Consider the following 23,506-nt stretch of genomic DNA (forward strand, 5'->3'; position numbering starts at 1 on the left):
TTCATTGATTTACCAAACTGCCACCACTTCAGTGGATGTCATAGAGAGAGAAACTGAGCGGATATGGAGACACTGAACTATCAGGAAGCATATTCATTAACATATGATCACTAATTTAGGGTCTTTACAAAGCTATAATCTTCAGTACAGTGCGCTTCATGAATTAAACATAAGAGGGCACACAGCACCAGCTGTTTTGAACCCAGGGTTCAAGTGATAAGAAGCACAACCTGCAATTATTATTGCTAAATCTCCTTTACTTTTTATCTAGTAAAGGTTGAGAGAAGTGTTTAAGAGGATGTGAATTATTAAAGAGGATGTACAGCACAAAAGTACAGTTCATTAATGCAAAATAAGATTAAATTGTTTGTTTAACATGCAATTTAATATTTCAGTTTCTAGTTTGCCTTTATGTTAAGGTATAAAGAGACCAGTATCCTGAAAAGAGTAACTTTTGCATTAACCCTTCAGAGTTGATTGTCCGAGTGTTTACATGTGGCGTGGCTCATCCTTTAAATATGCAAAGCCCAGCATCTCTCTAAAAGCTCTCTGTTGTCATGTTATTTTTATAAGTGGCCATGTGCAATGTGCGCTGGTCTGAAAGAAATGACACATTAGGTTTGGGCCTTTGCTCTCCCAGAGCGCTATATAGAGTGTTTGTGTTTTATCATGTGGTATTAGTAAAACTGCATGTATTTTTAGCTCTGTTGCTAGCATCCGCACAATGCTCGCACTGGGGAAAATCCTCTCTCAAAAGGAGGAAGCAATGTTATTGTTGAAAGGTGGAAACAGAGATGCAATTTGGAACTGGAAATAAAACCGGTGTCCGAGATGTATATTTTTAGCAGACTGAAAATCTGTTAGGGGTTACTGGTGCATGCCTGTGCTTGAGAATGTATTCATGTGACATTAGTCATAGTTTTTAAATCACTTTGTGAGCAGCAGTGTTGGGGAGTAATTAACTGAAGATTGCAATGCTTTTAGTAGTGTGATATTTCAGTTATATATAAAATAAGTTGTAATGTAAGATGACCAAACTCTGTCACTGTTTTTAAAGTTGAGATGAAAAGGAAGTAGCAACAGATCTTTTCTTCAGTATTGTTATCAACAAAGGATTTTGAGAAGAAAACACCTCTACCATCTTCACCAACGTGTAACAAATTAAAATTCATTTTAGTGACTCGGTTCATCCTCAACGGTCCTCACTGTAATGTTGTGTAATTTTAATGTCGGAAAGTCCTATTTATTATAGTGAATCGGTTCATTCTGACAGTTCATGTAAATTAACAGATAAAAAAAAATTCACAATTCACTTCCCTGTACAATGCTTTAGACTCATGTCAGTCGAGGTACGGAGGTCCTAAAGGGACATGTATGAAGGAAAAAAAATATGAGATGGGAGGAAAAAATATTTTTCAATGCTTTTTTATTCTCGCCCATGTTTTGCATTCCCCTGTGAATCTTTGTGTTTGCTCGCAAAATGTTTGCGTTCCCTTGAGAAACTTTGTTTGCTCACAAAGAACACAAAAGTTTTGCGAGCAAACGCAATTGTATTGAAATAGCTGAGGTGTTTTGTTGTATTTATTATAAATGTACCTATATTGTTTTTTTGGCAACACTTTATTTCGATAGTCTACTACCAGTAACTTTGTTATCTAGAGTATTAGTAGATTGTCTGTTTAATATCTGTTAACACTTTATTTTGATGCTCCCAAACATTCAACTGACTATAAGTAACTTTGCAAGTATGTCATCTTATTTCCCTAACCTAACAGTCTGCTAATACTCTAATAGTTGAAATGTAGTTGCAAATTAATGAGTTAGTTGGCATTAAAATATCTAAAGTGGACAGTCAAAATAAAGTGTAACCTTGTTTTTTGCTATCAAAAATACAACTATAATACAATTTTGTTGCTTATAAAACATACTGCCCCTTAGGTGACTTTAAAGATTATAGTTTAACTATGTCAAATTAATGCTTGTAGCTTGGCTAGCTATAGTATCGAAGTATCCATCTAATTTTAATGGAGCCCCGCACATGACATGCAGTAAAAAAAATAGTAGGCTAAATCATGCTCATGATTTATAAATTGAGGGAACGAAATAGTAAACTGCGCATGATTTAGCAAATCGAGAGAAAAATTAGTGAATTGTGCGCATGATTTATAAATCGAGGGAACGAATTAGTAAACTGTGCGCATGATTTAGCAAATCGAGAGAACAAATTAGTGAATTGTGCACATGATTTATAAATCGAGGGAACGAATTAGTAAATCGTGTGCGTGATTTAGCAAATCGAGGGAACAGATTAGTAAATCGTGCGCATGATTTATAAATCGAGGGAACGAATTAGTAAATCGTGTGCGTGATTTAGCAAATCGAGGGAACAGATTAGTAAATCGTGCGCATGAATTATAAATCGAGGGAACGAATTAGTAAATCATGTGCGTGATTTATAAATCAAGTGAACGAATTAGTAAACTGCACATGATTTAGCAAATCGAGAGAACAAATTAGTGAATTGTGCGCATGATTTATAAATCGAGGGAACGAATTAGTCAATCGTGTGCGTGATTTAGCAAATCGAGGGAACGAAATAGTAAATCGTGCGCATGATTTATAAATCAAGGGAACGAATTAGTAAACTGCGCATGATTTAGCAAATCGAGAGAACAAATTAGTGAATTATGCGCATGATTTGTAAATCGAGGGAACGAAATAGTAAATCGTGCGCACGATTCAGTAAATCAAGGAACTGTTTTCTTGCAGGTCATGTACGGGGCTTCGTAAATTTTTAACGCAAAAGTGGCGCGGCCATTTGTAACTTGAATGTGCAAGGCTTCCGGTGTCATTAGTTATTTTAGCTATACAAACCAGTGCATTATGCTGCTTGATATTGCAAACTAGTATTTCCTATAATGTTATTTTATTTTAATGCATTGTCGTGATCAAAAACACACTGGTTGGAGCGCAAACAGTTTTTCCAATTACTGCTCTGTTATTTATCTGTAGCAGCTAATGAACCAGAAGTCTCTCACATTCACAGAAAATAACTTGCTTCCACGTTGCAAAATATATACCAGGGATACTAGGGATGCACCGAAACATTCTGAAACAGCTATTTTCGGTTTCGGAGGGCCAAAATCAGTGACAGAAACAGACGTTTAATTAGCGCTAGTGAATATCCAGCACTGCCACTGATAAAACATTATTTTAAGAATGACCATGTAGTTTGCTAAATTTGGGTTTTGTCCTCTACCTAAATATGTAAATTAACCTAAATTCATCAGTGGCACTTTAATGATTTGATTAATTGAGAAAACATAATGCCTATTAAGCAACTGCACAAGGTATACACACCATACGAGTCCCCCACCGTGATGTGTTGTGTCTAATTTGTGAATATAGGTCACATTTAACAGCCATTCTTTCTAAGCCTTTCTCAAATGCAGAAATACAATTTTAGGAAGAGCAAGGCTATACCATTTAGCTTCAGGCTTCAAACCCAAGAATGACGTCTCTGGGATGTCTCTATTAATCTATTTGAATCAGTAGAAGCACAGCAAAACCAGATGCTGCAAGGCTAATGAGTCACAAAGCAACAGCCCTACGCTCTCATTGGCCCAGATGAATCGGTTGCCTCAGTGTGAATCAGGTGTTGCTGATCATCCGCTCGAGTTCAAGCCCTGCATACAGAATAACCCTTCAGGACGCTTCATTTCAGCATTAATCCAATAAAAAATAAATGTGAAAGCAAAGCGGTCCTTCAAATGTATACCCGTCCTATCCTACATGTCATGTCGGATGCTATTTTTTGTGAGGAAATGTAGTGCTGATCCTCACAGACCCCAGAGCTTATTAGGGATGGTGAGAAGTGAGAAACAGAGAGGAGTGGGATATAAATCATTTATTCTAGTCATGCAGCAGAACCAGTTCAGCACACGCATTTAGAAAATGTGTTTCTTAAGTAGTTCTTCTTGATTAGATTTGCCAGTTAATTGTTGTGAGGCATTGCTTTATATGATACAATTCATATAGTGCATGAAAACAGAAGAAAAATATTGCAACATGAAGTTAAGAATACTACATGTCAGAAATATTTGCAACGAGCAGACCTGGGAGTTATTTTAAACATTAGTTTCCCTGTATAATAACATTTTTGCATTCGCCATGCCACAGATCCTGATGATAAGATTTTGAAGCTCCACACAAAGAACTGGATTCATCATGGATTGGAACTGGGCCAACAGAATGACTCAGTTTTGTGTCATACCCTAAAGTGTGTCAGCGATGTTTCACATGAGTACACTATGAATACTAACATGTATAGTGTATACAGGCTGTTACTTAGGCTGAATGCATCTGAATGCATTAGATGCATCACTGAACAGATGTGCTACCCTACTGTAAAGTATGTGCTGCATGCATTTGCTGTATTTAATATAATTATAATAATCACCACATTATTAGAATGATTTCTGAAGGATCATGTGACACAAAGGCTGCTGAAAATTCAGCTTTGCATATTACATTTAAATTATATTAAAATAAAAAAGTTATTTTAGTTTTGTCACTTGATCAGAATAATCATCTGCCACTGTTACGGTAATCCTGTTATGGAATGTTAAAGAATATGTGAGATGGGCGGGTGGTAGTGCAGTGAGGTTAAAAGCTGTACGTACGCTACGATTTCTGCTAGACCTCACTTGGCCTTAAACCAAATTTAATTAGCCGTACGTTTAGCAACGTGAATAAGCTTTGAATGTTAAGCCTGGCATGCTGAACTCAAGCCTGCTTTGGATAGCTGTGGCCTAGATTACAGTCATAATTAATTTAGTGGTCTATGATTTATGCTCATTTTGTCATCTAATATGGCTAAAACTCTGGGCTTTCAGAACAGTCATAATCTAATGGGTACTTGTGTTTCCTAATAAAAACTGTAATCATGTGGAGCCATGTCTGCTGCAATAATAAACGTAGATGCAGTTCTTTTAAGGCACAAAACAGAGTACAGGGGCATTTGTTGACTCTGGTCACACGCCCACCTGATTTCAGCTCATATCAGTAACTGATGATCAGGCCTGTAATTATGACCTCATAATTACTATTCCTCCAGACAGTCAAAAGATGTTAATAAGCAGCTTCTTCAAATCACAATGTATCCCATTCATAGGTATTCTTTCATTAAATTCAGTACTGTAATTATTCAAAACAACACCAGGCCTCTAAAATGAGAGGGTCAACCTGCTTTATGAAAAATGAATCTCAGAGTGATGCAATTCAAGTGTAAGAGCAGTAACTAGCTAGATTCTCCGAGCAACAGAGCTTGTTTCTGAGGCATGTGGATACATTTGTGTGATTGTAAAACGAAAAATAGTGTTATTGTGCTGTCTTTTGACTAATTTTGTATAATTCATAATTTAATTATGTCATATTATTATTGTTAAATCAAAACACAGGGAACATTTAGTTTCGGTTAATACTAATTTGACTGGACAAACGGCGTTCCAACAGTACTGTTTTGAATCAATCCAATTCTTTGTGTTCGTACCACAAAAAATGCAGTTCAGTGGTTTGAAAGAATACTATTCAGAAATACATAATATTTTACCTCAGTTGCGAGTTCGTAGAAGGCCGTTAAATAATGGCGGGAAACAAATATTTCTATTGAGTACTCCTCCTTCGCGATTGCGAACATACAACGCGAACGGGACGATTCGCGAACAAATGACTCTTATGAGCTGGCTCCGATTCCCGAATAAAAAACCAATGACTCTTATGAGTCAATTTTCTCAATAAATAGTTCAAAAAGACAAAACTGCGTGGGATTCAAATGGTGTGTATACCTTGTGCAGTTGTTTAATAGCTATGTCTGCTCAATTAATCAAATCATTAAAGTAGCACTGAATTTAGGCTAATTACATATTTATCAATAACAGTGCACTAGAGGACAAACCCAAATTTAGCAGGCTACATTGTTATTCTGAGTCTTTTGACTAATTTTGTATACTTAATCTAATTCTGTCATATTATTATTGTTAAATCAAAACATTGAGTTCTGGTTAATGCTAATTAGACTGGACAAAGTGGCGTTATAACACTACTGATGTTTGAATCACCCAAATTCTTTGTGTTCGTACTACAAAAAAACAACAAAACAAAAAAAAAGCAGTTCAATGGTTTGAAAGACTAATATTCAAAAATACGTAATATTTTACCTGAGTTGTGACTTCGTAGAATACCGCTAAATAATGGCGGGAAACATATTTCTACGAGTTATCCTTCTCGCGGACTGCACGCGATCGCGAACTTACAACGCGACCGGACCGATTCACGAACAAATGACTCTAGTGAGCTCTTTTGGGAATCAGAAACATACCAATGTAGCCCGATTCCCGAATCGAAAACGAATGACTCTTGTGAGTCAGTTCTCTCAATAAATAGTTCAAAAAGACGAAGTGACTTTTAACTCGGTCTGAAATACTGCCCTGTTCATTTTACTTATATTATTTATTTCTATATCTAAGAATATGTAAGCAAAATGAATCGGAATCGAATCAAGAACATTATCGAATCGACAGTTTGTGAACTGTATCGTTATCCACTACTATCAACAACTCTGCACTAGTTAGTTATTAGATACTCAAAGTGTGTCAAATAAAAACTAAGGTATAGCAAGAAAAAAGCATTTTATTTTACAATGTGTGCATCTTTAGTAATTTTAGGAGGGGGTGGGGGGTATTCTACAAATATCTTTTGAAATGCAAATTATGATTAACCCACCTGATATTGGGGAGCAGGATAGACTTGCCAAAAACCGTTAATGTTCCCACTGCTAACTTTTACCTGAAACACTCTTTTCCACACAAATCCCAACATTTTTTTTTTTCACCTGAGCTGTTTTTGCAAAAAGTGAATCATAAACCACTTTAATCATGAGTAACATCACACATTACCAATGCCAACAGAAGTACTACAGCCTTGAAAGTGAAGTCACAAGTAAAAATACAGTAGTTCAAAGTGCAAAGACAAAGGGTTGAGGTGTCAGAGGAACAACAGTTAATATATAAACAATAGACTGAGATAAAACAGAACACTGGTTTGCTGTGGGCAAAATAGAAAGTTCCACATTATTGTTCTCATTCCTTGCATTCAAACATTATGACTGACTAAAGATTTGGTCAGGTGCTTTTCTGTTTGCGGTTCTTTGAGGGTGTTGTGGGTGTTCTAGTTTTACTGTGCTCTGCCTGCTGCTGTCTGGCTTGCAGCTCCTTTACCTCAGCCAAAACCTCTCTAGCTTCTCGCCAGGAGGAAATGGCCTCTTGTAAGAGCCGTTCAGCTGCCGCCCTCCTGCTGTCCCAGTCCAAAGCCTCACTGAGAGGAGAATCAGTACCCTTCATGCTTTTGAAATGGGGCGAGTAAGAGATTCGAGAAAAAGCACCGTCTGTCGACTTCATATGGGGCGAATTTGAGCCAGTGGACAGAGGCGAGTCTGAACCTTTGATGTGGGTCAGATCAATGCATTTCATTTGAGGTGAACTTGATTCTTTTGAATCAGGTGAATCGAAGCTCTTTGAGCGAAGTGAGTTTTTGGAATGAGGGGATTTGGACAACTTGAAACGGGGCGAGTCTTTTGATTTCACATGTGGCGATTCTTTCCCTTTGGAACCAGGCGAATCTTTCGCCCTCACTGAGGGCGAGTCTGTGCCTTTGCTGTGAGGCGAACTATGCGAGCTTGAGCCCTTGGAGTGTGGCGAGTCAGAGCCCTTGAGATGCCGGAGACGGGGGGAGTCAATGCCTCTCAGGTAGGGGTAAGATCCCATCCTGCCCCGATGGGGTTCATGTTCTTGAATCTCAGTGAGTAGCTCTTGAGTCCTCTGCAGCCGCTGGGTGATCAGATCCTGCAGGTGGCCCGTGGGACTCTGGGCCAGCGTCGCCTGGTGCCCATTCCTTCTAGTTGGTTTTCGCTCTCTTTGGGACAGAGCGTCATCCATGGAAGCACATCGGTTACGGCCCTGAGCTAACTTCTTCTCACTTTGAGGTGTCTGAGGCTGGTTTTCATGGCTCCAGGAGAACTCTGTCCTGCGTGGTAAGCTGCTGGTTTTCACCTTGGCCTCTGTAATGGAGGACGGCGGTCTGGACGCATCGGTGCCAGCTCGCCGACGGCCAGGAGCCAGTTTATCCAGGCTGACCCGATGGTCCTTCAACCACTCATCCTGATCGTCACCGAGCATACCAGCATCTTCCTCATTCACCAAGTCCAGCATCAGCATTCCATCAGAGGAGGCAGAGGCCTACAAGAAGAAGACATTTAATACCATTTTATGTTTTTCCTGGTGGATACGCCAGTATCTTGACACCTAGCAGCATGAATGCAGTATGGCTGGGACAATATATCAATGCATCGCGAATCGAGAAATGATTCTGGATCGATTCTAATCATTTCCGTATGTATCGCGATTCTCTCTCCAATCAATTCTGAGTTTATTTTTTAACAGCAGATGGCACTGCGTGCTTTAGAAACGGCCGTACTCTGCTTCCTTCCAATTCCTTACACACACCATTGAACCTTCTATAAAATAATCATTCATAAAGTTCGAAAAGGTTGAAGCGAATTACAAGGGTATCTGCAGTGGGCTGTTTACATTAATCTCGCGTCATAAAAGCATTCTAAGGTGCAAATACATTCGCAGACTCAGCCGAACACACAAGCGCTCTTCTTCGCGAGCATTTGAGCATGCGTTTAAAAACTAGCCTAGAGCACCATCTGCTGTTAAAAACTAAGCTCAGAATTGATTTGCGATGCATTTGGAAAATATCAGAATCGGTCCACGAATCGTGATGCATCTACATATTGTCCCAGCCCTAGAATGCAGCGTCATGAATTAGTTTTTGGTTACGAACACCTTCAAAGAAATGCACCAATATTAAGTGAGCAGTATTCAGGTGGTCATGTGATCTGAATATGTAAACTGCCTCTGATATCATTTTAATTATTTATTTAAAATACTGAACCAAGTTTATGTAAATATACACTACCCTTGTAAAGTTTTGGGTGGGTATGACTTTTAATAACTTAAAAAATATTTTTTCTGTTTTAATAGTCAAGTCAAGTCAAGTCACCTTTATTTATATAGCGCTTTTTACAATGTAGATTGTGTCAAAGCAGCTTTACATTGATAACTGGTACATTGTTTGGCTGCACAGCAGCTCTTAAAGAATAGTGTCAATGCAGGCAGATCAAAGCACTGTTGAAATCAAATGTCAAGTCAAGACATTTAAAATGCAATTTATTCCTGTGATATCAAAGCTGAATTTTCAGCATCATTACTCCAGTCTTCAGTGTTACATGATCCTTCAGAAATCATCCTAATATGCTGATTTCCTGCTCAAGAAACATTTCTTCTTATTATGAACATTGAAAACAGTTCTTAATAATTGCTTAGTGCTAATTTTGTGGAAACAGTGATATTTTTTTAAGGATTCTTTGAATAGAAAGAAACAGCATTTATTAATTCTTTGTAACAATTTAACACTTTTTACTGTAAGTTTTGATCAGTTTAATGCATCCTTGCTGAATTAAAAAAAAAAAAAAAAAAAAATATATATATATATATATATATATCTATCTATCTTACGGATCCCAAACCCTTTAACTTGCAAAATGACAGATAAATCTACTAACCCAAACTCAAAATGAAATAAATTCAAAGATAATTATTATTAACCTAAAACTGTTCAGATTAAATAATTCTCACAATTGTTGATGTTCAAATAAAAAGTGAAAATTACTAAGAGCATAACCAATAATTTTGTTTAGATGAGATTAAGTAACATCTATGTTCAAGGGAAAAATGAAAGGTGATGTGGACATCTTACCCCATCTTACACCATTCTTTATGTGTAAAACTTTTTAATTGAGGAAAAAATAAGAGTGCACCTTTTATACAGAAAAGATTTCTGGACAGCACTACCTCTCTGTTATGCTGTCATGTTATAAATAGCTGCATATAAGTTTCATCACTATTGCACCGAACAACCACCTAGTGCCATGAAGTCAGTACATTTCCACTGGCGCACAACAGTATGAACAGACAAACAACAACAGTCTACGGAATCAAAGTCAAAACAAGAATGCCACCCACCACAGCCATGAGATGACCCCGCGTAGGCAAACGCCGCCCAAGTGGGATCTTGGCCCGATCGCGTGTAGGATGAGCCAGAAGACTCTCCTCCTCAATCGTGACCTGCAGAGAAAAAAAACTCTGTATTAACACAGTCAATTTCAGCAGGAACCTTATATGGTTTCTAATTTACACAACACAAAAGGCCTATACAACATAAAGTGTTAATTAGTCTCACATTCATCTCAGTTTAATCCAGCAGTTGTTAGTGTGAAAATGAATTTGCAGATTTATAAATAGAAGGTGCCATATGCTGATGATGTTAAATTCACACAAGTGGGTTCCTGGTATATGAAATGCAGTGATATTGCAAGTGGAAACAAGACTGTCTACTTCCCAGTCTGTCAGTAATGCTCTGTTTAGTTCCTGTCTCTATGAAGCCCCTCCTTCTGAAAAGCACACTATGCTCTGATTGGTCAACTGGACCAGTGTGTTGTGACTGGTCAACTGCTTTAGATGTGTTTGGGAAATGTCATATCCGCGAGTTTCAACACTCTACTAACTCAACCAGGCCCCGCCCCTTTATTTTGCATATGCCTTGGGCAGGAATTATTTAAATGACGAATAATGTGACGGAAGAAAACTCAAGACTACAATGGAGGCATTTCAGGGAGTTCAGAAACAGTGACACTAATATAGAGAATAACTCCCGCTGGAGTGACTTTGTGCTTGTAATATTGCAGAGATTTTTCAAGCTCAAACAGCACTAGAATATGAAAGAGAAAGAAATATATACAGAAAGAGACTGACTAATGACAGGAATGAGTGTGGGACTGGAAAGCTAAAAGATGAGCATTAAAAACAAGGAATGAATAAAGAGTATATGAAATGTCTGTGCTCACCTCATCCAGCACGCGATTCTTAGCTCTGATAATCGCTGTATTTAAAACATTGATCCAAGATTCCTTCTCCTCTGGACTCACGGCCAGAAACACAAGATTGGGGCTCTAATGGAGAAAAAACAATTATTAAAATATCAACTATTACAGTTTTTAAAACATGCATTTTAATGGTCTCTGAAAAACATTTAAAACAAACTCTTAATATTTTTATCAAGGAATTTGAAGAAGAAAATGACGAGGATGTTAAGGATCTTGATGAAGAAGTTTATTGCAGTGTTTATTACCCATTCCCATTCTGAAATTGATGATCATTTGCTCAGGATGTGATCAACCCAAATGGCACATAAACAATATAACTGTTGACTTTCTTCTCCTCTATGATAATTAAGCCATTTTGGGGACTTTGGAGTGGAATCTGGGTCGAGGCAGACTACAATTTCTTACAGAATCAATTTCTTGTAAAATCACAGTTTGTCACATTGTACATGGTACGACCTCTTTAAATTTTCAAAAAGTACTCTGATGTTGACTGACACAGATTCTGATTATTGTGGAATAAAGTAAGAAACAAAGATTAAGGGCCCTATTTTAATGAGATTCTAAGCACATGGTCTGAAGCTCCTGGTGCAGGTGCACTTAGGGTGTGTCCGAATCCACTTTTGCTAGTTTAACGTCGGAAAAAATGGTCGTCACGCCAGGTGCATGGTCCAAAAGGGTTGTACCTAGTCTCTTAATGAGTCATGGGTGTGTTTTGGGCGTAACGTGCAATAAACCAATCAGAGTGTCATCTCCCATTCCCTTTAAAAGCCAGTTGTGCTTGCACCATGGCGGATTGATTTACATGGCGAAATATAGACGCCCTCAGACTGACGAGTCAGTTCAAATACATGTGTGTATTGCCACGATCAAATAATTAGCCAATTTCATTCGTCATTACTGCAAATAGGTCATTCTGATACATGCACTGACTATCCATTATGACATGTAGGCATTTTTATCTTTATGTACACAATAATAATCTTTTACATTGTAATCCTTCTATTTAATATTTGGCGTGTTTGTGTGCTGCTGCGTGTCCCTGTGTGTGTAATAAGAAGAGTGTCAATGACGTAGTCGTTTTCATTTGCCTCAAAATAGCAACACGCCAACAATGCGCCTGAACACACCTCGTTTTCAGACCAGCACGCCCATGGGCGAACAGATGGGCGTGAGTGCATTTGCTATTAAACAACGTGGGCGCTGGATGTGAAAATGATAACTGCGTCGGGCTGAAACTGGCAAAAAACACTTGTGTCGCGCCTCTTGTCACATTACGCCGGGTGTATGATAAAGCCCAATGGGTGTGTTCACGCTTGTGGTTCAGCTCTCTTGGTTCTTTGAGTCCAGGCCCAAAAAAATGATACATTTAGTCCTGATTCACTTAGCGCTCATACTGTCATTTTTAACACCGAACCTAAAGATACAAAACAAAAAAAGGCTTTTATGACATATACTTCACAACAGAACTTACCGAACATCCAAAACAATGCTATGTGCTAGGCTAAATGTGCTCGTTGTATGTGTGTACATATGATGGTATTTTTACCAGCTGAGAACTTGTGAAGAGCTTGTAAAATGTGCAAAAGAGTCAAAACAGTGCCACAAATTCCTCCGTTACACACACAAACAAAGATCTGCTGCAAGAAGACGAGATGAGAATGAGAAAAACCAGGTATTCTTCAGCATTCTGTCCTTTTTAGGGTCACATCTTGTGGCATCACGTCCTCATGTGACAATCAAACCTCATTGTAGTAAAACAGGCACAATATGAATTGAACCCTATTTTTTTTTAATACATAATGTCATAATGTTTAGTCCTTACCTTGTTTCCAGGGTGTTGGCAGCGGAGCAGGGTAAATTTACTGTGGTTCTTCTTGCTGTGGCTCTTGGCCTTTCGCAGTTCCTCCGAGCGCTCGTACTGTGCCAGGTCAAACACTTCATGAGTCTTCCCATTATTCTTCATCTGAACACAAGAGCAGCAGCATCAGCACACAGACACAAGCCTGAAGCTATAAACAATTGCTAACATTAATTGAAATTATCAGCAGCGCTTTCCCAGGCCAACTGTGCCGACAACAGTGATTCATGGTGGGACATATTGATTTTAGCTCGAAGGACAGCAATAATTAATGTTCAACAGAACACTGCTGTGAGATCAGTCCATGCTGACAGAACACTAAACAAAGCACCAACATTTATTTTGCAAAAAAAATCTGTATTAAGGACATATGAAGAACACAAAGAACAAATACAGCTATAAATCAATTCTGCAGTAACTTACTACTCTATGGAAGCTGGTTACACCTCAAGTATAACATTAAAAGGTACTTGTGACTTTATTTTGGGTATTTTGGATTGTTTGAAAAACCTACTTTTGTGAACTAGTCCTAGGTTTTTGGCTCGATCAGAACCAAACCAGTGCAACAAGATTCTCAGAAGTCTCATTGTCAATAATTATCACCAAAAAAAAGTTGAAATTTCGATTCACGGTCCCTAATGGCCGCCAAAATGTTCGAAGTGGCCGGGGCCACTTTTACGAAAATGGCTATTTTCACTAAACTTAGCACACCTATGTAAGAACTCATTGTGTGGTGAAAAAAGGACGCAGTGACTGGCCACTTGATGGCGCTATAACAGCATGAAAATGGCTATAACTACTTCACCGTTAGTCCGATCGACTTGAAAATTGGCATACAGTGTCTTTTTCCAAGGTGCCATGATTGTTTATAAGTACATTGATGTATCTCGGAAAACGTGACTGCCATTGGCCAATGAAGTTTGAGCAGCTATCAGACAACGTTAAAGGAGGCCGATCGGAACAAAAGTCGCTGGGCCTGTTTGACTCACGGCCCTAGAGGCCTGTGAGAAATTTTAAAGAAATCAGCCACCGAGGGGCACCTTCGCATTTTTCACGTGCACAAACGATCGTGTATCGAGCTATTTTTCATACCACATGGTAGAACTCCTTATTCTGAGCAACTTTGCCTCTAGGACCGCCTCTGTCCATCGAATCGTTCGTTAAATATTGGAGACTATTTCAAAAACCAACTTTGGCGAACTAGTCCTAGGTTTTTAGCTCAACCTCGATAACTGTTAAAAAGCTTTAAAAAACATATTTCCTATGGTAAATTGTATGTATTGGCTGTAAATCATCTTTTCCATGTATGATCGAGATGGTTACAGACTTGCTAAATAAAACAAAAAATCTTTTTACGGATGTGCTTAAAGGCCATAAAACGCTTGAACCCTGTTAATTGCTGCTTGCAACTATATCTGACAACTGCTAATTTATGTCATGTAATTGTGGTTTACCATTTTATAATGTGACTTTATACTTACAAGTTTTGAATGCTAGCTAGTGTATATCTCACAGTGTTGTATTGTACCTAAAAATTGCCATTGCAAATGTGACTTTATAGGCTTAATATAGGCTTAAGGTACATTACCTTAGGCTTAAGTACATTATTTTTGATTATGCTTCACATTTTACAATGAAACCTCAAGAACAGCTCAAACCCCACACATATATAACCAAGCCTGGTTCAGAACATATTCTTGACTCATGCCAAATGTACAAAAGGAAAAGATCTGTGTTCTTTTCCATCAGATATCAAGACAGATGTTCCAAACGGTTTTCAGTTAGTTCAGCCCCTCCTCTAATCATTCAGCCAGTGACCCATCTGTGAAAATGCCTCATTTTAAGGCAAGTCAGTCATCATTATAACTGACTGAGGTGAAAAAGAGGTAAATTTCACTGAACCTGAGGGGGAAAAAAACCCACAGTGGGACTTTAAATCCCACAGAGCCACAATGAGGGTCACAAGGGTTTCTGCTGAGATGAACACAAAAACATATTAGCATGCATGTGATGTCACATAGACCAAAAAAGAGAAACGTAGACATTTTAGGTCAGAGTTCTGCATGGTTACCATGCATTCACCATAGCAATGGAAATACGCAACAAAGGAATCTGATGTCAGTGAGCTTGAGATTAAAGTACAAAGATCAAAGTGATCCATGATCACAGACCAAACAGCAAGCACAAGCAAACCAGCCTGTTCATAACATCTCTAGTTAATATGACTCTACAATATTCCGCTTAAAATTGGGTCAAGCTAAGACAGTTCACAAAGCAACCAGTTTTACGATAAAGAGCAGCATTTAGGTAAAATCCCCCGTATGCCACATATGGCTAAAGGTAATGTGTGTAACCGTATGCCTCCAGATGGCCTCCTGGGGTCACACATTTAAATATGAGTGAGCGCACACTCTGAGAAAGAGCGTACTAGTGATGCTAATATGGGGCAAAAGACCCCTGGAGGAAAAGAGCCTGGCCTCTCTTCACCACATCAATATTTCACTCCCCCACTGTTGGCACAGCACGTTCCCGGCAGGGGGCCATCCTGATCTCTGGATTAACCACCTCCAAAAATAACCCACTAACCCACCATCTTCATTCTGCTGGAGGTAACTCCATCCACAACAAGATGTAAGGACTAAAACGCAGCCTTCGTAAAGAGTACACCTATGAATATTACATTCACTTTTGAAACGACCCAAGGATTTTAGAAGAGCTGGTTTTCAAGGCATTGTGAATTGGTAGTTTTATAAAGCTGGATCCGGATGCTTCACTTTGCTTGGAGCCATACAACCGTAAACTCAGTCTCAAGATGTAAGGACTGTACAGTGTAGTAAAGATGAAGTGAAGACTGCAATTACTTGCCCAGTTGTACTTCTACGAACTGGCTGGAATTAAAGGCGGAAAATAGATTTGCAGAATCCCCTCGAATCACGTGTTTGGTGTGTTCTGTAATCTGGTTGACTGCATTATTTTGAGGTCAACCAATTTTCCTAAAATAGACATAATTAAAATAAACACAAGTAAACCTAACAGCCTTTTGCCCTGACAATTGGATGAATGTTATGCAAAGTTAAATATCATAATTCAAACAGACACTGGCACATTTACAGACATATCGGTGAATCCACACTGTTTATGAGTAAATCCTCCGTACACGTTTACATATGATCCATTTGCACACACGATGCACTCTCAACCGTGACTGATCAGCCTGAATACCGTGAATACTAGACTGGAGCATCAATTATTTACACTAGATGTATAGAGAGAGAGCTTGAAAAGAAGCACTTTGAACCCAGTTATAGATGCTCAGCTGTCTACATGTATAAACTTCAAATAATTCACTTGGGAATCAGAAAGGATCGTAGCTTTTACAACTAGAGTTGCATGAAGTGTGTCTCACTACATGAGTGAGATCAATTGAAAAGTTATGTCAAGTGACATAATTCTGGCAAGAACAGGGCTACCTTGAGCACTGAAGCAAAGTCAAGTGCAGCGGTGCATAATGCTATCAGTACTAAGACAGCCACAGCAAACTATACACAGAGCCTGAAGGCATGCGATCACCAGCGGACAGACCTGTAGCGCACATACTCAGACTGATGCAACCTGCTGACATTGTATTCTGATACTATAAAAATAACCTTGCTTGTCTAACTCGTCGGATGATTCACAGGGCTAGAAGATGGGTATACAGAATGTTAATGTGATTTGCGGCTCCTTTGACGACTTTAATTTCTCTGAATAACTGGGGAATCTTGTGAAAATATGATGTCATGTATGCCAAACCGAAATATTTTGGGAATTCAAGCAGTGTTGACAGTGGAAAATGAAAAAACACCTTATGTTTCCACATATTTGACATTGTTGCAGCACCTCTCTTTCCAGTCTGTCAGTAACACTCTGTTTAGTTCCTGTCTCTATGAAGCCCCTCCTTCTGAAAAGCGCAGTGTGCTCTGATTGGTCAGCTGGACCAGTGTGTTGTGATTGGTCATCTACTTCGAGCGTGTTTGGGAAATGCCCCGCCCCTTACCATAACCACGAGTTTCACCACACTACTAACTCAACCATGCCCCGCCCCTTTATTTTGCATATTCATTTGGCGGGAATTATTTAAATGAGGAATATTGTGACGTGTTCATTCCAGAAGAAAACTCAAGACTACAATGAAGGCGTTTCAGCGAGTTCAGAAACAGTGACACTGAAATAGAGAATAACTCCCGCTGGAGGGACTTTGGAGACCTTTATAATGCTCAAACAGCAACATTACGCTGCATTCAAACAGGGTGTCGACACATGACGGAGTGCGTGTCTGAAGCTTGGTGCTGACGTGACCATCATAGAGAGAACAGCAAATCAAATTACTTTCCGGTGTTGTATGAAATGCAATTGGCCAGCGCCTGCACTAAGGTATTTGCATAAGGCGATCTGATTAGCTGATTAGGGCTTGAAAAGTTGAAAATAGGCTTGTTCGACTTCATGCGGCACCGCAAAGATTGGCTGCCACCTGACAAAAGCAATGCATTCTGGTTAGAAAATTTGAATCACCTATTCTGCTACAATCAACGCAAAAATCACGTGGTCTGCCATGAATGACATTGGTTCAGCACACTACGGAAAGCACAAAGTGTCCGACCTGACAGCCGTCTCTGTACTCTATACTCCTCCTTGAAAATGCATAATAATTCCTCTTTAAAATAAAAGTAATCATTTATAAAATATATTAAATTAATTAATAATATATTAAAATACATTAAAATATAATATTTAAATTTTTATGTTCCTTTAGTACTTTCAATATTAAAGTTACATGTATATATATATATATATATATATATTTTTTTTTTTTTTTTTTTTTTTTTTTTTACAAAAGCATAACACTTAAAGGTGCAGTATGTAGGATTTCTGTCCGCTAGAGGTCGCTAGAGGCCTATTCAAAACAAAGGCGTAGCTTGATGACGGCAAGTTTAAGTGCGGAATCTTCACATCACAGCCGGTGGAAACAATCGGGATAGGACTCAGGAAGAAATCATGTTCATGGATGCGATTATTAACGTTATTGTAGTATGAAGCAGAGCAGGACCGAGTGTTGTGGGAGCTGAACGAGGCCGCTGGAGCGATTGTGCAACACACGCCGCGAGCAGCGGAACTTTTATTATGCCACAGTCGCCGGCGCCACTTCCGCTTTTCCGGTCATGAGTATGAAGTAACACAGCTCTGTTTATTATATTAGATACATTTGAGTGTGTTGAAAATGATGTTATAACGTTACTCTGCTGCTGTGAGACCCTTGTTGCACACTGCAGTAAATAGATCGATTTTAGAATATCATATTAAATACTGGATGGCTTGTGTTGATAAATGGCATGCAATTAATTTTAAAACATATTGTATGATGGAGAAAATGCTGTATTACTGTTACTAAAAATAAAGCTGCATCTGATTATGCTATGTTAGCTACTTGACAAAATAGTGTTTTTCTCTGAGGCATGGTAAAGCATGGTACTCGCAAAAAATCAAGAAAATTAGATTTAAACAATAAGACTAAACATGTTGAGCTATATAACAATAATTTGTTTTCTGTCTATAAATGTAACCAAACAGTTGTTCCCTTGCCTATTAAAACATGTAAATATTAAAGCGTCTTTGGTGTTTCCATGGTTTCTACAAAATAAAACCGGAAACCGAGAGTAACGCAGGTATGACGCAATTGACAGGCGACTCCTCACACGTCCCGGAGCTTTGGTTAAAATCACGATTTTCTAACGATTTACAAATAGTTGCAAACACTTTTCGATATTGTAAGTACTCAAGTGAACAAAATATAAAACACTGGCCTAGTGGTTTTTGGATATTTTACTGCACAAATCTTACATATTGCACCTTTAACTCAAGGTGCCAACTGCATCAGCGTCAGCAGGCCCAGTTTGTGTCCATGTGGTCTGTCTCTGTAAAGTTCATGTTTGAATAATTCACCACATAAATAGGAAACATCCACTCTTATTCTACTTCACTGCAACACCACATGCATTTGTGTGTGTACTTGGTCTCTACATGTAAATCGATGTCTTTTTGAAGCATAGACCTTTGTTCTTCATCCATTCATTGTTTCCAAGTTCATTTCTAAAAACAAACTAGCAAAAAGACAGAATGGAAAAAGACTTTCAATTAAATCTGACATTGATTTGAATCTGTCACCCAACAGTAAAGACTGTGTATAAATAAAGACTAAAGATCTTAAAGTCCCATTAATATTTCTGTTCATGGTGAACTTGAAAAGCATATCTGTTTCTTATTTGTGTCACTGACAGAACAAAGCACATGGATGCAAATTGCTGCTGCACTTCATTTAGATGTTGTATGTAATTTGTTTATATGTGTTTCTTATTATGCTGGCGTGACACTGGATTCAGCGTCCTGAACATCTCCAGGGAGCGAGAGAGGTGCAGCTGAGCTTTGAATCTTTTAATGTAAATAACAATGTCGCTCATTCAAAAGACAGCAGATGTGTGAATGAGGGATGTGCAACTGCTTTCTCAACTCTTAAAACCAATTACTTCGCTTTAATGAGAAAACCAGAGCACCCCTGTACAGTTTCCCATAATGATATACTGTTATCTGACGGCTCTGTGAAAGTGATGAAAGCCTACGGGCAATGACAGAAACAAGCTGCTACACTTCCATGAAAATTACAACCATGCCTCCACATGAGCTTCAAGTGAGCAAATGATTCAATTATAAAGAATTGTTGCTCCTACATCGAACCGGAAATTGGATATTTGTAAGCAACTTCAGGAAGCTTCAGGGATCTTTGGTAGTGGTACTGACACAAAATCCATGACACAGGGAAATATTGATTGTAGCCACTAACCAGGTTCATTTGGGGCCACAATTGGGTTTCAATTGTCAGTGTTTATATAATACCCTTTAGAAAATTATAGCTTGTCAAAAGGATTACTTTGATGTTGCAAGAGTATGTCCTTTATATCAAGGACAGGAGGTTTTGGCAAACATTCATTACTCCTATTCATAACTCACTATATAATCTCTGTAGTTTATGTCAAAATCTGAATGGGTTACATACATGAGTAGTTGATATGATATACTTCTGAGAGGTTGACAGCATGAAATCATTATGAAAATGTATTATAATTGTCTTCATAACTCACCTCTTTTTCAAAGATGTACAGATGATCTCCTTTAAGCATCACAAAGCGATTTCGCCATATTTCCCTGAATATTCCTTTGCCGCTGAACCTGCGGATCCAGCCTACTTTGTCTGGTTGGGACGACGGCTGGTTGGCATCCTGAAGACCCTGAGTGTGTCAACAGTGACTCGGTTAGTGTGTCGACCGTCTTACATAATAGTATTCAAGTTCAAATAGATCTCTGTTACTTCGCACTATGCTAAGCCATCATAAAGTTTATTCCATATCTGTTACTAGTACTTATTTTATAACTATTAGCAAGTTGTCCAACAGTGACTAATATATTTTCACAGGTATTGATACCAGCAAGTCCTAGTATGTATCCATTTTAAGTATTCAAACAGTTTACTAGTGACTAGATGTAGTTTTGTTAGTAGCTATTTATTAGATACTAGTGCATATAAAAGGTTTAGTAACACTTTTATTAACACATTTATTGACCTTTGTTAATGTCAGTTCACAGTGCATTGACTAATGTTAACAGATATTAAAGAATGTAGTAGTAAATGATAAGACTGATATCAGCTAAAATTAATAACTGCTGTAGATTTCTTTAACTGAACCCTTTGTAGTCATATGACAAGAAAAACTATTTACTGAAAAATGTTACTAGTACTAGTAGTAATAGGAATGCATACTAGCTTAATATGAATAGGTAGCTAATATCTAATAAATAAGTACTAGTAAAGATGAAATAGGCTACTAGTAACTATTGAGTTCATAATTTAGTCCATAGTGTCTAATTAATAAGAATAAGAAGGATAGTAGCCTAATAGTAACTTGTCAAAGATATGTAAAAGGCTGCTAGTCAGTATTGGATCACTTAGCTACTAGTAGGCTAATAACATAAATAACAGTAACAAAATAACTAGTTAACGTTAAAACATACTTCACATACTTCACAAAAATATATCCCAAAATGTTTTATTGCCAATTAAGGGTGTGGTCAATTAAAAATTTAGTTAAATGGAGTAAAATTATACGCGCGACTACAGAATAATGCCGAATATGCGTAACGGACGTACGCTCTCATAACAAAGGAGTCATTGTTAAATTTATTTACACATTAAAAAAAAAAAAAAAAAATAGAACAAATACTTAAGCTGTATTACATTCATTCACACAAAACTATTAAATTATGATCATTCATTGTATTAGCCTTTACACATCAGAGACTCACTGTATGAAATTCTCACCCTTTTGACCAAATGGCTTTTCTTCATGCTGTTCGCAAAATGTCTTTTCCGACGTATATCCCGCGATCTGTCCCGCTTTCTAGAAGAAACTGAGGTGTTTTTGTTTATCTTTTGATGGGAATTTGCCGCGTGCAGGTGTTGTATATGGCACGAGCTGTTGGCTCTCAGCACTGATGGACTGCCAGTCTCTACATTGACGATTTGCAAACCGCGGGCACAGGCTCTCCATTGGCTTGGGTGAGTCCCTGAGCTGCTGTGCTTCTCACCGACACGGATTTTCCCGTTTATAGAGCTCGACTGCTCCATCTATTGAACGAGCACAGCTGTCGGAGTGATGTCACGCTGCATATTGAGCTTCAGTGGATTTCTGTTTCCACTCATCAGCCTGAACACGCCGCAAATCAGCGTACAGCAACGCATATAGTTATTTACAGTGATAATCAATATTACAGTGTGTTTGTTTATGTGTAACCTAATGAATTCAAGAATATGTTTTTTTATAATGTGATACATCCAGAACCAGTGTTGGGTGTAGCCTAATTAATTACTAAGTAATCTAATTATTGTAATTTAATTACTTTTACCTTGGGAAAGTAACGTAAGGGATTACTCCTAACTTTTCTGTAATTAAATTACAGTTACTTCTGATGTAACTGCATTAAATACTGTATAGAACAGTTCTATATAAAACAATAGTGGATTTAACATCAAAATTTAATGTTATTAATGTAATCTTCTCCCTTTACATACTTTGGTCAGTTCAAGAATATTTTATGCAATTGCAAATTGTTTATTTGAAAGAATCACAAGTGCAGTTTTTGCAGTCTATCCTTGTATTGATCAACTGGTCAGGTTGATATGAGATTTAGAAAGTAATTAGTAATAAGTATCCAATATCTTTTTAGAGAGAGTAATTAGTACATAATCTAATTACACTGTTGAAAATGTAATTAATTTATTTTTTTGAGTAACTTACCCAACACCAGAACTGATTAACTTGTATTTTCAACTGAGGAGAGTGGGGCTAGTTGTCACATAGAAAAGTTGTCCTATAAAGACTATAACAATAATGTTTAGAATTTTTGATTCATTCATATTTTAGAATAATTTTTGTGAATGTTGTCCTGTAAACTAAAATGACAATATATTTTTAGTTTTTGGGGAACAAGTTAACACAATGAAACCAGTACATATTCAGGTAAGGGTATTGTTCATAAATTGCAGGTTGGGGCAATTTGTCACATATTAGTGCATCACATTTAGCATCGCTTTTCTTCATAATTGATTATTAACTATTTAAATTTTGCTGAAATGTGTATAATAAAGGCAGGTTCCATTGTGACAACTTACCCCAGTGTGAAAACACTACTGAGACATGTCCTCTTTTTTTTTTTTTTTTTTTTTCCTGGATAATAAGAGTGTTAATGTTCAATATCTTTCTGTAGTCTATACAGAAATTAACATACAAAAATAAACCTTACTTGAGAGATATTCACTGGAATAAAAGTGTGACTAATCTGTTACTTGTGTAATAGCTTTGTTTCAGTAAATCTAAAACAAAGTGTGGAGCAAAAGTTAAAAAAGACACAATAAATGAGAGCATGGATCTGAATATTGCACATAAAATTATTAGAATTGCAATAAAACTAAATGCATAAACTTTAAAATAGAAAATGTCTATTATGTAACAAGTATATAGGGGAATTTCCTAGGATATTCTTTAAAGAAAACCACACACACACTAACACTATAATTACACTGCTCTAAGCTTCTTTTCCGTCTACAACATTATTCTAAAACGAAGCAAGAAATGTTTCCCTTGGATTGACAAAGCGTTCTACATCTGCCCAGGAGAGCTTAAGATTTCTTTCATCCAAATCTGGAAATAACAAACGGACACATCTTGGACCTGGTTTTTGTTCCACTGTATGAATGTGTATTTTGGTACAAAACATCACACGTGACATAATCAGGCTGGAAATCTACCAGGCCCTTTACTGACTCATCATAAGCAACTGTTAATGTTTTTAATCCACACACAGAAAACTGTGCGCTTGATGCAGTAAAGCCATTAAGTCGTTCAGGTCTGCCGGTCCTCTGGATGATGGTGGGGATTAATGGACGTGATTAGTGAGGGAGGAAGGGGAGTTATAGTGGAGCAACCTGGACTTGTCTA

At 37.8% G+C, this 23,506-nt stretch overlaps 1 protein-coding gene across 2 annotated transcripts; it reads right to left on the reverse strand.

Moving 5' to 3' along the window:
- Positions 1 to 3,892: 3,892 nt before the first annotated feature.
- Positions 3,893 to 23,404, reverse strand: plekho1a (pleckstrin homology domain containing, family O member 1a). Of its 2 annotated transcripts, none has more exons than XM_051873372.1 (6): positions 21,331 to 23,404; positions 20,096 to 20,242; positions 12,888 to 13,028; positions 11,027 to 11,131; positions 10,146 to 10,247; positions 3,893 to 8,294 (listed from the first exon to the last, which is right to left on the reverse strand). In XM_051873372.1, exons 1-6 carry the CDS (start codon positions 21,634 to 21,636, stop codon positions 7,182 to 7,184), a joined length of 1,914 nt encoding a protein of 637 aa, XP_051729332.1. In that variant the 5' UTR covers positions 21,637 to 23,404; the 3' UTR covers positions 3,893 to 7,181. The 2 variants fall into 2 exon arrangements, with proteins under 2 accessions (XP_051729332.1, XP_051729333.1); XM_051873373.1 differs by having other exon boundaries at positions 21,315 to 23,404.
- Positions 23,405 to 23,506: the final 102 nt, after the last annotated feature.

The sequence above is a fragment of the Ctenopharyngodon idella genome, chromosome 19 (assembly GCF_019924925.1).
Source record: "Ctenopharyngodon idella isolate HZGC_01 chromosome 19, HZGC01, whole genome shotgun sequence".
Taxonomy (NCBI): Eukaryota; Metazoa; Chordata; class Actinopteri; order Cypriniformes; family Xenocyprididae; genus Ctenopharyngodon; species Ctenopharyngodon idella.

Coding starts and splice junctions, on each gene's coding strand:
- plekho1a (XM_051873372.1), bottom strand. CDS start 21,636: ATGGAGCAGTCGAGCTCTATAAACGGGAAAATCCGTGTCGGTGAGAAG. Junction 11,132..12,887: donor GCCAACACCCTGGAAACAAG/GTAAGGACTAAA, acceptor TTTCTCCATTAG/AGCCCCAATCTTGTGTTTCT. Junction 10,248..11,026: donor AGAATCGCGTGCTGGATGAG/GTGAGCACAGAC, acceptor TTTTCTCTGCAG/GTCACGATTGAGGAGGAGAG.